We start from the raw sequence: 16491 nt of genomic DNA, 5'->3' as shown, positions 1-16491 counted from the left end.
ATAAAGGGTCAAGTCAGAATTCCTTGAGATACATAAAGGAGTGCCCCAAGGTTCATTACTCGGCCCACTACTGTTTTCAATCTATATACATAACATAGGTAATGCTGTAAAAAATATATATTCATTTCTATGCAGATGATACTGTGTTGTATTCCATTGCCCCATTGGTTGGCCAAGCCTTTTCACATTTGAAGTCTAATTTCCAAGCACTGCATGGGTCCTTATTGGATTCAAAGTTAGTGCTAAATGCAAAAAAAAAACAATGCTTTTATTAGGTCCTATAACCCAGATTTAAATGAATTTGTAATGACTAGTTTGAACGGTACACAAATTGTTCAAGTTCCTTCCTACAAATATCTTGGTGTATGGCTTGATGGCAAACTGTCATTTAAAGAACATATCACTGTGCTGGTAAATAAGTTGAAGTTCAAGGTTGGTTTCTTTTACAGAAACAAAGCATGTCTGACTTTTGTTAATCGGAAGGAAATTGTCCAGGCCCTGGGAATATTATCTATATGCATGCAGCAGCATCTACACTTAAACCACTAGATGCTGTTTTCAATTGTGCCCTTAGGTGTATTACTAGTGATGGTTATAGAAGTGTGTTGGGCATCTTTGTATTTAAGGAGAGAGCCTATTTTTCTTGTGTTTATCTACAAAGCACTAATGCAGAAACTTCCTATGTATCTATCGTCATTAATCCAATTTAGACGTATAAATTACCAAACAGGGTCTAAGGGTTGGACAACACTGGAGGACTCTTCGGTCTCCATAGATTTGGGAAAAGCAGATTTTAGGTTTTTTTGCTCCCTTTATGTGGAACAACTTCCAGAGCTCTCTGAAATAAGATGTTCTGTTCCTCCTTGGTCAGTTCAGAGTGATGATCAGAGATCTCTATGTTCATAAATGTGTCTGTTTTTCTTAATATATTTTGTAATTTTGCAATTTTGTATATTGTATGTGTTTGATGTATTTATGCAGGGCTCATCTGTAAAACAGATCCTAGTGTCACGCCCTGGTCTTAGTATTTTGTGTTTTATTTATTTATTTGGCCAGGCCAGGGTGTGACATGGGTTTATTTTGTGTTGTGTTTATGTATGGGGGTTTTTCGTAGGTTTTGGGATTGTGGCTTAGTGGGGTGTTCTAGCAAAGTCTATGGTTGCCTGAGGCGGTTCTCAATCAGAGGCAGGTGATTCTCGTTGTCTCTGATTGGGAACCATATTTAGGCAGCCATATTCTTTGAGTGTTTCGTGGGTGATTGTTCCTGTCTTTGTGTTAGTTGTCACCAGATAGGCTGTGTAGGTTTTCACGTTCCGTTTGTTGTTTTTGTATTGTCGTGTTTATTCGTCATTAAACATGTATCGTATTAACCACGCTGCATTTTGGTCCGACTCTCTTTCGACGGAAGAAAACCGTAACACCTAGTGTCAGTATGACTTCACTGTCAAAATAAAGGTCAAATAAATAAATACAAATAAACAATACAATTCTAGGCATTTTGGGTATGCAATTTAAAAAAATATGTATAGTATGTTAAATTGAGCAAAATGTGTGTGCTTTAAATACCAGGATGTCATATTACTTTTGGCTTTTCATCTCGTATAATTCGTTGCACACTTTTAAGGAAGGGATAATTGTCTTTTGAGACAGACGTGTGTTTGACAATAGCTGATAATCAACTGAGGGGATGCACTGTACCAAAATTAATGAAGGGCGGGAATCAAAGTAATTGCGCATTAGATTATGTATTCTCAGTATGATGAGCCTAGTATGCTGATATTTCTTGATTAATGCAGTTGTTTTTACGAAACAGTATGTTCTAAATAGTATGTATTATGATTAGTACACAATATGCAGTTTAGGTAATAGTAGGCAAGACAGATTTCAGACAAAGACAATATATGTGCAGTCAAGTACAGCTCCTGTCATTTAGTACTGAAGTTCTCGTTGAAAACAATAAGACCACGCACAATTACCCTTTTTTAAATAGATTTTTTATAAGCATCTATATGTAAATTACAGCAACACACTGGATACCATTTCCACCAGCATTGTTTGGTCTCTTTGACGCACTCAGAGCTACAGTTCTGATTTCCCCTCATATCTTTGGTTTTGTTTGAATTTGAACTGATTTAAGAGCAGACAAAAGTGGACTTTTGGAATCAGGCGAGGATTGGGAGCCTTGAACTATTTTCTAACCTGGCTTCTGTGTTTCGGCCACAGCCACTGCTTAGAAGAAAGCTGTTTGATGGATTAGTTCAAGTCTGTACTCGCCAGATAGCAGAGTCCTTTTCCAACAGAGGGAAATGTCACTACAAAGTGCCTCAGCATTTACAGTCTGTAAACAACTTCATCTAGATATGCACCAGAAATCAACATCTTTATTTGCATTTTGTGAAGGCCCCAAGTGTGAAAGTTCATTTTTTACGTTATCATCATGAAATAGTCGCTGTCTGAACAATTTCTACTGGAGCAATAACACTATTGTATTGTAGAGCAGGGATGGGCAACTTTAGTGGGGGTGGGGGCCACAAATCTGAACTCATCATGAGGGGGCCGCAGTGGTCCACAGATCTGCACACCTACATCCACATGCCATCAGAGCCGACCCTTGCCTTTTGAGGGCCCTAAGTGAAATGTTGTTTTCATGAATCTTTACAATATAGCCAATTTTGACTTTGCAGCTGGCCCATCTAGCGGAAATCGCTCAGTTCTGCCTCCAGGACAAAACTCATCCCAATAAACGTCAACCTGCTCTGTGAAGCACGTGGAAAGGAAATCCATAATAAAGTCTTTGAAATACATATCATCCATGTGAATAAACCAACCAATAAACTAATTGCTCGAGGGGCAAAACTCAAGGGCTTGTCATTGTAAATCAATCAGTTGAAAAGCAATTATTGGAAATTAACAACTATACTTGTCTGAGATTTGACACCACACATTCACTAATGGCAATGACATAGGGCAACTAGAGTGTCAACCAATTGAATGCCTTGAACCAAAAAATGTACAAATATAAAATGTATACCTCCAACCAGACCAAGTGCAAACCCTGTCTTTGATTTGGATAAAAGCTGGAGATCAGAGGTGGAGAAATACTTATTCAACTCTGAGCTATTCTGAGAGCAGTAGGGTGAGAGAGGGAGTACCAGAGATGTTTATTTTCTTATTTCCATGGCTGCACAGAATGAGAGGACTGCTCACTGTCTCTCTCATCTTCAGAAGTGGCTTGTTTTTCCAAACCCTGGAGCCTGTTGGCTCAAAAAGACCTTGTTCATTCATTAAGCCATTTCTGGGAATTTCTAGGAGTTCAGTTGGGACTCACGCTGGTGAATGCCCACTGGCAAAGTGTGTGTGCATGCACAGGTGTTTGTTTGTGTGTGTGAGAGCCTGCATCAAGCCGGTGGACATTCACAGGAAATTAGTCAAACTTAACTTTTTGAATGTTAGTGCAATCATATTCACACCTCAGAATGGGTTTTCATTCTCTCCCCAGTCCTCCAGTCTTCCTTCTCATTAGTATTGCTGCGGTGGCCTTAATTTCGGTGTGGCTCTAATTTGTTGGGGCTGTAGGTAAGCCTTGTGGGAGATTTATTCAGCTGTCACATGGTAGCGATGGTGGCGTTAGGGATGTGAGTGCTGTCGGGGGGGGGGGCTGAAGTATGCACAGGGAGCAGAAAGCTGAGGCCTATGGCCTTCAGCCACATCTGCCCTGCACTGATGGACGCATGGCTGGCAGATAGATCATTAAAGGAGCCCTGTTATCTCCACAAGGTGAACGTTGCCACAGAGTTGCCGTAGCATTGGTATAGCATTGCTGCTAGGGTTGCTGCTAGGTTTGGTAGAGAATTGCTACAACATTGTTACAGTGTTTCTACACAGAGTTGTTACAGATTGTCTGAAGCAACAGTATTGATAAAGTGTTGGAGCATTTGCTAAGGCTTAGATGCTACAGTGTTTCTTCAATGTTATAGAATGGCTTCCCTGGCAGTACAGTTGGGGGGGTTGAACTGGACTAGCGCTTTAAAAAATAGTTTTTAAATATGCTCAACTGTAGTATCTGTGGTCACAACACTAATTCGGATATCTGGCATTAAAATGGCATAATTTAAACAAAATTGTGGTTAATCATATCAGCTATACATTAGGACTATTATACAAATCCAGGTGCTATATCGAGTCATAACATAAAGGGTAGGTAATGTCAAGGGGGAAAAACATGCTAAAATAAATCAGCCTTAGAAGACAAGTTCTTTGTAGTGAAGATTGAATAACAGAATATAGAGAGAGACAGGAAACGAGAAAAAAACAAGGCATATTGTTTCGACATTATTGAACTCTGAGTTACGGACGCAGCTCAGGAAAAGAATCCTTGTTAAAACTTGTCATGAATATAGGTGTCATAAGTTTATCCTGTGATGTGCTTTTTTTTTTATTCCACCCAAACCGTCTTTTGATTGAGGGATGAAAGGATGAAGAAAAAACAGATTCCCTGCTCTGGCATAACAAGATTGAAAGGGTTTCTGCGGTGTACCTCAGAAAGGCAGCCTTTGGTAAACATTAGTATTCATGGCTTTGAATCCAGGGGATTGGCCAGAGATTGCCAACCTGCAAATGAAATTGGGATTGTATGTCAACACAATGGAGCATTAGCAATGCTTAGCCATCACTTTAATATTAATCTTTGATAAGACAGGTTCCCTCACCGGTCCCCTCAAACCATTTCATTCTTTTAGTTAAAATTTTAGCAAAGAAGCTATTTCTTCTCCCCCCAAAAAGATAGGTTATTTTCTAAATAACCTTTTTCCATCAATAGTTTTCTGTTTGTAGAGGCAGACGACCAGGCAAAGCTGACAAGAGCACAGATGGAGTTGAGATACCAGATTTGAGCAAACACAAAAGCCTTTTGGAGACACTGACATCGCTCACTTGCCAATGTACTCATTTGCTCTTTCAATGGATTGACCTTCTGGCATGCCAGGAGAAGTTCTTACCATACTACCCCTAATATACAGCAGGTGGACTTATGACCATATGACACATAGGGTGTTTCTCAAAATGCATACAACCGTGCTCCGAGCACGGAGTGTCGGAGTATGAATCCAAATCAATGTATGCAAAACGGAGCAAGGAGGGCACTTCTCGAATGTGTACTCTGTTTATACATATTTTGAAGCATGCATCGATGCAAGCTTCAACGGAAAGTATACACAGAAATATGACGCAACAATGTAAAAACACATTTTCTTGAAGTCAATGAGCCATTATTTGAGCTGAAGCGAGAGAATATACCTCCGACTTCGGAATGAAATATTACGAAATTACATCTCGTATGTTGCATGACTACAATATTTTATCTTGATAATTTAATAAATACATGCTGTGCTAATTTTGGCATGGTTACCTGCCTACAATACCCACTGTGTAGTGTGCATAGGTCGTAAGCCCATAGTAAGTCAATAGAGCTAGCTAATACTATTAGCTAGCCAGATAGCCACAAAGAATTGTTAGCTAGCTACCCACAAATAATCTACTTTGGATTACATTGGTTTTAGGTCATATTTGCCTGTTTTAATGTCTGGTTAGCAACATTATCACAATTCACATATTAAGTCAAATGTTTGCTTTGTATATATCGTTTCATCTTTATTGCCATTGTCCTAGCTAGAAGAAGGAATGTTCTTTGAATGGGTAAGTCCATAGTAAGTCAGTAGGGCTAACTGGCTAGCTAGATAGCCACGAAGAATTGACCTACCTTGGATAATGATCTACCTTGCATAACATTAGTTGTAGATCATTTTTGCCTGTTTAACTGGTTAGCTGGCTAGCTAGATTACGATTAAAATATATCTAGCTTATATCTAGCTAATAATTATGAAGTAAAATGTTTGCTTAGTGTATATCTTGTTTCATCTCCATGTTTGCTATTGTCCTGGCTGGAAGAAGGTTCAGTGAATGGGGTGCGCGAGTGCTTCTCAAATTAAATGTTTTTTTAACTCCTTTTTCTCCCCAATTGGTAGTTATAGTCTTGTCCCATCGCTGCAACTCCACTACGGACTTGGGAGAGGTGAAGATCGAGAGCCATATGTCCTCCCGGCCCGCCACAAGGAGTCACTAGAGTGCGGCCTGCCAATCCCTCCCCTAACCCAGGCGATTCTGGGACAATTGTGCGCTGCCTCATTGGTCTCCTGGTCACATCTGGCTGTGACATAACCTGGTATCAAATCCGGGTCTGTAATGACGCCTCAAGCACTGCGATACAGTCTGCTGCGCCACTCAAGGAGGCCATCAAAAGAAATGTTTTATGCGTTCTCCACACTCTCGTCTTCACAAGAACGTACTCAAGAGAATGCACTTGGAGCATGAAAGTGTGGAGCACAGTAGTATGCATATTGAGAAACACCCAGAACAGTCTATGAGCTGTTTGATGATGAATCAACCAGAGAAAGAGAATGGAGTGAGTTATCAGACTGGAATACAGACAGGGATGGTGTCCCCAAGGCTGTCCACCACTCATTACACACACACACACACAGAGAGAGACTCTTCCTGAGGACAATCCTCAGACATCACCGGCGCCCTGCTTCCCTAGCTACGTTGTTATAGCAACTGGATCTACTGTTGGTGTTGTTTTCAAAATTGCCATTGTGTCTCCCACAACAGTGTTTATTACTTGATAATAAGGGTCTGAGACTGAGGAGCAGGCCGTTTACTTTTGGATGAATAAGTTGCCCAGCTACTCAATACTGCCCCCCAGCCATAAGAAGTTAAAGATTTCATCCAGGCCTGCCTGTTTGACTCCAAGTACCTTGATTGCTGTGGTGATAATCCTTCTCAGCACATTTCTCTGGCTGACAGTGGAATTGCCAAACCAACAAAAAACACAAAAAGTTAAAGTACTCTCAATGAAAGACTTGTAAAACAGAGTCAGTATAGTACAATTAACACTGCCACCACCATGCTTCACCATAGGGATGGTGCCAGGTTTCCTCCAGACGTGACGCTTGGCATTCAGGCCAAAGAGTTCCATCTTGGTTTCATCAGACCAGATATTCTTGTTTCTCATAGTCTGAGAGTCCTTTAGATGACTCTTGGCAAACTTCAAGGTGGCTGTCATGTGGCTTTTAATGAGGAGTGTCTTCCGTCTGGCACTCTACCATAAAGGCCTAATTGGTGGAGTGTTTGTCCTTCTTGAAGGTTCTCCCATCTCCACAGAGAAACTCTGGAGCTCTGCCAGAGTGACCATCGGGTTCTTGGTCACCTCCCTGACCAAGGCCCTTCTCCCCCAATTGCTCAGTTTGGCAGTGCAGCCAGCTCTCGGAAGAGTCTTGGTGGCATAAACTTCTTCCATTTAAGAATGATGGTGGCCACTGTGTTCATGGGGACCTTCAATGCTGCAGAAATGTTAGTGTATCCTTTCCCAGATCTGTGCCTCGACACAATCCTGTCTTTGAGCTCTACGGACAATTCCTTTGACCTCATGGCTTGGTTTTTGCTCTGACATGCACTGTCAACTGTGGGACCTTAAAGCGAGACAGATGTGTGCTTTTCCAAATCATGTTCAATCAATTGAATTTACCACAGCTGGACTCCAATCGAGTTGTAGAAACTTCTCAAGGATGTTCAAATGAAACAGGATGTACCTGAGCTCAATTTCGAGTTTCATGCCAAAGTGTCTGAATACTTATGTAAATAAGGTATTTCTGTTTTTACCTTTAATACATTTGCAAAATTTCTAAAAACCTGTTTTCTCTTTTTCCTTATGGGGTACTGCACTGTAATGTCTCCATCATTTCCTATGGACATCAGAACAGCAATCACTAACCTCGATTTAGACAAAATGTCTACTTCAATGAGTTGGCAGCTCTGGTCTTTCTCCTTATCCCTGTCCAGACCCTAATCCCAAGTAGTTGAAAGAGAAAGCAGCGGGAGGCAGGCGAGGCGGCATCATTTTGAGACTACGTCAGAGAGCAAATACACAGCCAATGACCGCCTGTTTATTGGTGAACTAGCAATCACTGGTGAACTAACTGGATGAGCTCTGTTTGAGACTATCCTATCAACATGACCTGAAAAACTGCAATATTCTATGTTTCTCAGAGTCGTGGCTGAACGTGTACATGGATATACATCTTTCTGGTTTTTCTATGCATCATCAAGATCTGATCTGTCACCTGTTCAACTAGAGGTGACAACACTCTAGATTACCTTTATGTCACACACAGAAACACATACAAGGCCCTCCCTTAGTCTACCTTGAGAAAATCAGATATTAACTCTTTCCTCCTTCTTACAAGCAAAAACTCAAACAGGAAATACCAGTGATGCCCTCAATATGGAAGTGGACCGATGATGCGGATTCTAAGCTACAGGACTGTTTTGCTAGCACAGATTGGAATATGTTCAGGGATTCATCGTATAACATTGAGGAGTTTACCACATCAGTCACCGGCTTAATTGATAAGTGCATCGACAACGCCGTCTCCACAGTGACGGTATGTACATACCCCAACCAGAAGCCATGGATTACAGGCAACAGCCGCACTGTGTCCTGCTTTCAAGGAGCGGGACACTAATCCGGACGCTTATAAGAAATCCGACTACAACCTCTGAAGAGCCATCAAACTGGCAAAGTGTCAATACAAGAGTAAGATCAAATCTCACTACGCCGGCTGACACACGACGGATCTGGCGGGGCTTGCAAACCATCACCTATTTGAAAAAGGGAAACCCAGCCACCAGCTGTCGAGTGGCGTGAGCTTAACATAAGAGTTAAATGCCTTCTATGCTTTCATCCATGCATAAGAGCACCATCTGACATCATTGACATGTTCAACCTATCCCTGACCCTGTCTGTAATACCAACTTGTTTCAAGTGGACCACCGTAGTCCCAATGCCCAAAACACCAAGGTAACCTAATTGACTATCACCCCGGAGCACTCATTTATAGCCATGACATGCTTTGAAGGCTGGTTATGGCTCACATCAACACCATCATCCCAGACAAACTGGACCCACTCCAATTTGTATGCCTCCCCAACAGATCCAGAGATGATGCAATCTCTATTGCACTCCAAACTACCCTCACCCACCTGGACAAAAGGACTACCTATGTAAGAATGCTGTTCATTTACTACAGCTCAGCATTCAACACCATAGTCCCCTCCAAGCTCATCACCAAGCTCAGGACCCTGGGTGTCACGTTCTGACCTTTATTTCCTTTGTTTTGTCTTTATTTAGTATGGTCGGGGCATGAGTTGGGGTGGGCAGTCTGTTTGTTTTTCGATGTTGGGGTTTTGAGTTCAGCCTAGTATGGTTCTCAATCAGAGGCACGTGTCGGGAGGAGGCTGAAATGATTTGGCATTTGAGAGCATCTTAAATGGCTGCATCACCGATTGGTGCGGCAACAGTAAGGCACGCGACTGCAAGGCGCTGCAAAGGGTGGTGAGTACAGCCCAGTACATCACTGGAGCCGATTTCCCTGCCATCCAGGACCTCTATGCCAGGCGGTGTCAGAGGAAGGCCCAAAAAATGGTCAAAGACTCCAGCCACCCAAGCCATAGACTGTTCTCTCTAATACTGCACCACAAGTGGTACCAGTGCACTAAGTCTGGAACCAACAGGACCCTGAACAGCTTCTATCCCCAAGCCTTAACATGCTGACCAAACCGCTCGCATGTAGGTGCTATCTCGCGCATGTCGATTTTGTACCCCCACACCAGACATGACCAAAACACGCAGATTGAAATATAAAAGTAAACTCTGAACCAATTATATTAATTTGGGGACAGGTCGTAAAGCATGAAACATTTATGGAAATGTATCTAACTAGCTTGCTGTTGCAAGCTAATTTGTCCTGGGATATAAACATTGGGTTGCTTCTTTTTCCTGAAATGCACAAGGTCCTCTACTCCGACAATTAATCCACAGATAACGGTAAACCAAATTAGTTTCTCGTCATCTTTCCTCCTTCCTTCAGGCTTATTTTTCTTCTTTGCACTTTATATGGCTGTCGGCAACCAACTTTACGCTCATCTTTCAATCATCCACATGGGTATATGCTCCTAAAATCCAATGAGGAGATGGCATGTGGGTATATGCTCCTAAAATCCAATGAGGAGATGGCATGTGGGTATATGCTCCTAAAAACCAATGAGGGGATTTGAGAGGCAGGACTCGCAGCACGTTGAGCGTCACAAATAGAATGATGTTCTATTTTAGCGCCTGGCCACGCAGACGCTCACGAGCAGTGTGGGTGCAATGATTGAATAACATGTATGTGTATATTTATTTTGCAACTCTCGCGCATGCGACGTGTCTCGTCTGGTCAGCATGTAAGACTGCTAAACAATTCTTCTAAATAGCTAATTTAATGGCTGCCCGGACTACCTGAATTGACCCTTATTTGAACTAACTCTCATGCACTGACTCTATACACACTGGACTCTACCCAAACACTCACACATACTTACATTGACAACCCAACACACACATACGCACACACAAACACACTACATATACCACACATACATACAGTATAACATGCGCTCACATGCATACTGACGCCCCCCCACACACACCCCCACACTTACGACATACACTGCTGCTACAGCTCAGTCTATTATCTATCCTGTTGCATAGTCACCTTACCCCTACTATGTATGTAGCTACCTCAATTACCTCGTACCCCTGCACATCGACTCGGTAATGGTACAGTAGTCCCTATTACAATAACAATACTTGTTTTTGTTATTCACTGTGTATTTTTTTCCTTTTGTCACTATTTCTATTTTAGAAAATGTATCTTTATCTTAACTCTGCATTGTTGGAAAAGGATCTCTAATTAATAATTTCACTCTTAGTCTACACCTGTTGTTTACGAAGCATGTGACATACATTTTGATTGATTTGATTTTGATTTGAGACTTCACACGAACAAAAGTCAGACCATCTCTCCAGATCTTTTGAGGGGTCTAAGTTACTTTGGACAGCACTGAGTTCACAAAAATTGGCTGAAAGGGAACAGGTGTGGAAACATCCTAAGGGTGAGCAGTCGTAAGAAGCTTTTTACCTACCCAGGTCTTAAAATTCATCCTCAGTTCGAAAAATACATAGCTGTAATTATGTGCAATTATGTGAAGTTGGTGACTGAAGAAAAGCACTCATCACAGACTAAGCGTACACAGCAGGTCTGAAAACACATGACACCTTCATGCTTAAGCCTAGCTCGATGACATGCTGGTTTATTCGCCTCAGAAGAGTGTTTTTGCACAGCGTGGAAGCTCTCACCTAATATTTAGCAGTCATGCATAGCTGTGAGTTGGGGACGCTCGAGAACGCTGTGGGCAAAGGCCTTAAAGATGCTTTGCAAAGCAGTGTCATAGAAGCCTGTTATTGCACGCTTGAGCAAAACACTAAAAATAGAATTAAGCCCAAAGTAGTTAGAGAAGCACTAAAACCAGGGGTACAGACAAAGCTGGGCTGTTCCCCCTTTTAACCCTTCCAGTCCCCCGCAGGGTTCCCCTTCACCTGAAACACAGGGGTGGATGGTTGATATAAAGCACATTGAGTTGGTCTATTTTGAAAAGAGAATGACATTTTGTTTTCATTTGATATAATTAGTCAGACAATCTGAAATGTTCTAGTTGCATTACATATACAAAGCGTCCATTATTTGTTGTGGAGTTGCATTTGAAGAAGACTAATTTACGTAGCATAACTGCATTTCTCCGGACCATAAATCAAACCCAAAGCGTACAGTTATTATTGCTACATGGTCAAATCGTTCCATTTCCATGCATCATGTCACTCTAATTGACTACAGCGTGAGGTAGGTGGAAACTTACAAACTGTTGTGTTCTTTGAGAGCGAAACATATGTTTTTGCACACAGACTAGCAATTATAAAAAGGAGAGAAGGTGCTAAACACCTGACTGTCGAGGGCTGTTGTGTGTTCTTGTTAAAATCGAAATAATTCTGTTTATGCTTCCAAGTACTGATGTAAGAGCAGCCAAAATGTGCCATTCCTTGGTTCACATTCACTCACTGCGATGGGCATGTGAGGAATCTACAGTATGTAGCTCATTTTCGATTTGTTTTCAACTCTCACATGTTTTTAATGAATATTTGTAAGAATTTCTGGGATGAGGCCCAATTGTTTGATTTGGCTTAAGAAATTACATCTTTGACACGGTGTGCATTATAATGGACACAATAAAAGGAAGCACTCCCAAGGTCAGCACAAGAAGCATTTTGTCTTGAAAAGCTTTGGCAGGGTATAAAATCCACAGATGCGGCTGTTAAAATGCTGCTAAAGTACCTGGACATGCTGCTTAGCAGATTCTCAGTAAAAAGGATTCTTACACTTTGGGTGATTTCATTAGAGCCATATTGGTGTCATGCCTCTCCACTTTAGCTCTGGAGCACCAACCCTGCTTGGGTCTGTTGACTGTGGTGATGTTGTCCAGGCAAAATAGTTGGAGTTCCTTTGGAGCCAGTCTGAGGGCTCTTTTTTTGGTGGAGGACTTAGAGAAGAGACCCATGGCTCCTGTGGAAGTGGATGGGTTGCAGGATGACCAGAAGGGCCCTCTAATTGAGGACTGTGTCATAGTGGAAACATTGAGGATGTCCTGGAGATGAACCAGATCAATGACAACAGTTTGATGAACACGAGTCAAGGTGACCTGACTCTTTTCAACATCAAGGACAGGATTTCCATGGGAGAGAGCAGCAAAAAGATACGATTACGGTTAGCGAAGGAAAAAACTCAGTGTTTATGACCGAGACTCTGCCTGATGTAACGGAGGGGAGCCCAACCATGAGGTACATCTTGTTCTGAGACAGATGGACATGGACAGAAAATCATGGACTGAGGAAGGAACATTGAAAAGCAGCAGTGCTGTAGAGAATGGGACGGTGGACCATCAGATTATTCCTATGAAGAAAGAATGCTGCTCCCATGGTGCACACCTATACATATGCCTTATTAAAATATTCATGTTTTGAACAACCTCTATCTTAAACTCACTAGCCAGATAACTGTGAAATGTATGATTGCAAATATATTTCATCCTTTATCTAACCCTATACATGTCTGTTTTTGTTCTGTCCTCTCAGAATGCTCTGGACCACTTGGCATGGAGGGGGGCATCATCTCCAACCAGCAGATAACAGCCTCATCCACCCACCGTGCTCTGTTCGGCCTGCAGAAGTGGTACCCCTACTTCGCCCGGCTCAACAAGAAGGGCCTGGTCAACGCATGGACGGCTGCCGAGAACGACAGATGGCCCTGGATCCAGGTAAGACTCAGATACCAGCTGGGAGAGACGAGTCACTCAGGTTACTAGACAAGGACAGATGTGCCCACTAAAACTCCTCACACACCAGAGCGAATGTTGATCTGAGACGTGTGTGTACATCTGAATGTTGGCATCAATGCACTATTAACTGGAGTTTAGAAAGTCAGGATTTGTGACGTACTGTATCTGTTTTTAGAGTTTAAGTTACAGTACTTATATTTTGCTTGGGTCCTATTTCTGGTACTATTTTTGCTTGTGGTGTGACATTACAGTTAATTGGTGTGTCAGTTGACTAGTACCACAGTGCTGATTGGGTTTAGTGGCAGATTAATCAGTGTGAGCTGGACAGAACAGCTGTTGGTTCCACTCCTGTGTGTATTACCAGTGGGGTTGCTGGAGCGAATCACAGCATGTATGTGCTAAACCTCTGCCGTTCTTTCGTTCTGAAATGCAAATAAATATCCTTTACTCAGACCTACACAGTTATGTACTCCGAGATTTGTCTCAGAGGTGCCAGTTCAGGCATCAAAGTGTCTGTTTAGTTGGATTCGTAATCGCAACAATAGGTACATTTCACTGTGAGGATATTGAAAGCAGTTAGTGAAAGGAAATTATATAATAACTATCCCATTGTGTCTCTAACAATAGACATTGATTATGGATTAAAAAATATATATATGTATTTTTTGTCCCAAATCTATGTTATAGATCACAGAAATTAAAGAGAGCGATAAACAGAAAGGGGGGCGAGAGAATGTGTCAAAGAGGGATAGAAGGAGAGGGTATATAGACAGAATGATCAAAAGAGATTATCTGAGGAGAAATACAGAGTGAGAAAAGACAGATACATGCATAAAAGGGAAAGGTGAGCGAGACAGAGAGAAACAGAGAGTGCGAGAAGAAGTTTATTTGCGTTGTTTTGTAACATATATTTTTTACTTATTTTGTACATAATGTTGCCACTACCATCTCTTATGACCGAAAATAACTTCGACATCAGGACTGCGATTACTCACCACGGAATGGCAGAATCCTTTTTTTCCTTTAACGAGTCTGACGAGCCCAACGCGAATGATGTACTCCCCGTGATTTGCATGATGAGGAGGCGGAGAAAAAGTGGCCAGAGGGCAGGCTTCTTTCTGAGAATTCGTAGGCAATCGAATAAACCCCCACTTCCTTCCATTCTGCTAGCAAACGTGCAATCTTTGGAGAATGAAATCGATGACCTACGCGGAAGATTAAACTACCAACGGGACATTCAAAACTGTAATATATTATGCTTCACGGAGTCGTGGCTGAACGACGACACTATCAACATACAGCTGTCTGGTTTAACACTGTACCGGCAGGATAGAACAGCGGCGTCTAGTAAGACAAGTGGTGCCAGACTATGTATTTTTGTAAATAGCATCTGGTGCACGATATCTTAGGAAGTCTCGAGCTATTGCTCACCTGAGGTAGAGTATCTCATGATAAGCTTTAGACCACACTATCTACCTATCTACCTATTTTTTGCTCACCCAGAGGCGCCGCTCCTAGTAGCCGGGGACTTTAATACATGGAAACTTAAATCTGTTTTACCAAATATATATCAGCATGTTAAATGTGCAACCAGCGGGACCACCTTTACTCCACACACAGAGACGCATACAAAGCTCTCCCTCGCCCTCCATTTGGCAAATCTGACCATAATTATATCCTCCTTATTCCTGCTTACAAGGAAAAATTAAAGCAGGAAGCACCAGTGACTAGATCAATAAAAAAGTAGTCAGACAAAGCAGATGCTAAGCTACAGTTCCTTGGTGTCCACATCACCAACAAACTAAGATGGTCCAAGCACACCAAGACAGTCATGAAGAGGGAACGACAAAACCTATTCCCCCTCAGGAGACTGAAAATATGTTGCATGGGTTCTCAGATCCTCAAAACTGTTCTACAACTGCACCATCGAGAGCATCCTGACTGGTTGCATCACTGCCTGGTATGTCAACTGCTCGGCCTTCGACCGCAAGGCGCTACAGAGGGTAGTGTGAACGGCCCAGTACATCACTGGGGCCAAGCTTCCTGCTATCCAGGACTTCTATACCAGGTGGTGTCAGAGGAAGGCCCTAAAAATTATCAAAGACTCCAGCCACCCTAGTCATACACTGTTCTCTCCTGTTCTCTTTGCTACAGCACGGCAAGCGGCACCAGAGTGCCAAGTGTAGGTCCAAGGGGCTTCTAAACAGCTTCTACCCCCAAGCCATAAGACTTCTGAACATCTAATCAAATGGCTACCCAGACTATTTGCATTGCCCCTCCCCCTCTTTTACACCGCTGCTACTCTTTGTTGCTACTCTACTTGAATAACTCTACCTAAATGTATATATTACCTCAACTAACCGGTGCCCCCGCACATTGACTCTGTACCTGTACCCCCCTGTATATAGTCTTGCTATTGTTATTTTACTGATGCTCTATAATTACTGGTTTCTTTTATTTCTTACTCTTATCTGTATTTGTTTTAAACTGCATTGTTGGTTAGGGGCTCGTAAGTAAGCATTTCACTGCAAGGTTGTATTCTGCGCATGTGACTAATACAATTTGAAGACAGAGTGGAAGAGAAAGGTGAGCAAGGCAGTGCGAAAGAAGACAGAGAGACACATGGGTGGAAGGGAGAGGTGAGTGAGACCGACAGAGAAACAGAGGGAGCGAGAGAAAAGCAGCCAAGCGCATGGAGCATATAAGACAAATCTGAGATGACGTGGCGTCATTAAAGCCAAACAAACCACTGAGGTGGTTTGTTGGGCTTTAATGACGCCACGTGGGATAATGTTGGGGATTCTGTGGCACTCTGGCTTCAGGAGAGGGGCTCTGGGTAATTGGGGCATGAGTAGAGTGGTGTATACTTCTCTCAGCGCTATGGGGTTTTAGGCTCGTGGGCGGTATGTTCTGAAAGTGTGTGTGTGGGTGTGTGTGTGTGGGTGTTTTGTGTTTTCCTAGTGTCAGGGCCAGCCCTGTCATGGTGTCAGGTTTAACACACCAGTTCTGTATTTGGCTGATGATTTATTGTATTGAAAAGATAGCCAAGTGACCGCTCTAACAGTGGAAATATATGGCCTCAATGATTGAAGGCAGACGAGATCAGGTGGGACCATTCTAGCAAATGAGAAGGCAGATATGTGTGTGAACAACATGCACAACAACTAA

The 16491-nt window shown here is 42.3% G+C and overlaps 1 protein-coding gene across 2 annotated transcripts in view; it reads left to right on the top strand.

The window, feature by feature from the left end:
- LOC112247249 (EGF-like repeat and discoidin I-like domain-containing protein 3) overlaps positions 1-16491 on the top strand; it is a 199342-nt gene that overhangs the window by 109663 nt on the left and 73188 nt on the right. For both annotated transcript variants that reach the window (XM_042320362.1, XM_042320361.1), the window contains exon 5: positions 13121-13302. In XM_042320362.1, coding sequence (XP_042176296.1) covers positions 13121-13302 — 182 coding nt within the window. The remainder of the gene's footprint in view (positions 1-13120; positions 13303-16491) is intronic.

The sequence above is a fragment of the Oncorhynchus tshawytscha genome, linkage group LG04, assembly GCF_018296145.1.
Source record: "Oncorhynchus tshawytscha isolate Ot180627B linkage group LG04, Otsh_v2.0, whole genome shotgun sequence".
In the NCBI taxonomy this organism is placed as follows: Eukaryota; Metazoa; Chordata; class Actinopteri; order Salmoniformes; family Salmonidae; genus Oncorhynchus; species Oncorhynchus tshawytscha.
Note: the sequence above shows the minus strand (reverse complement) of the source record. Positions and strands in the feature narration are given on the sequence as shown.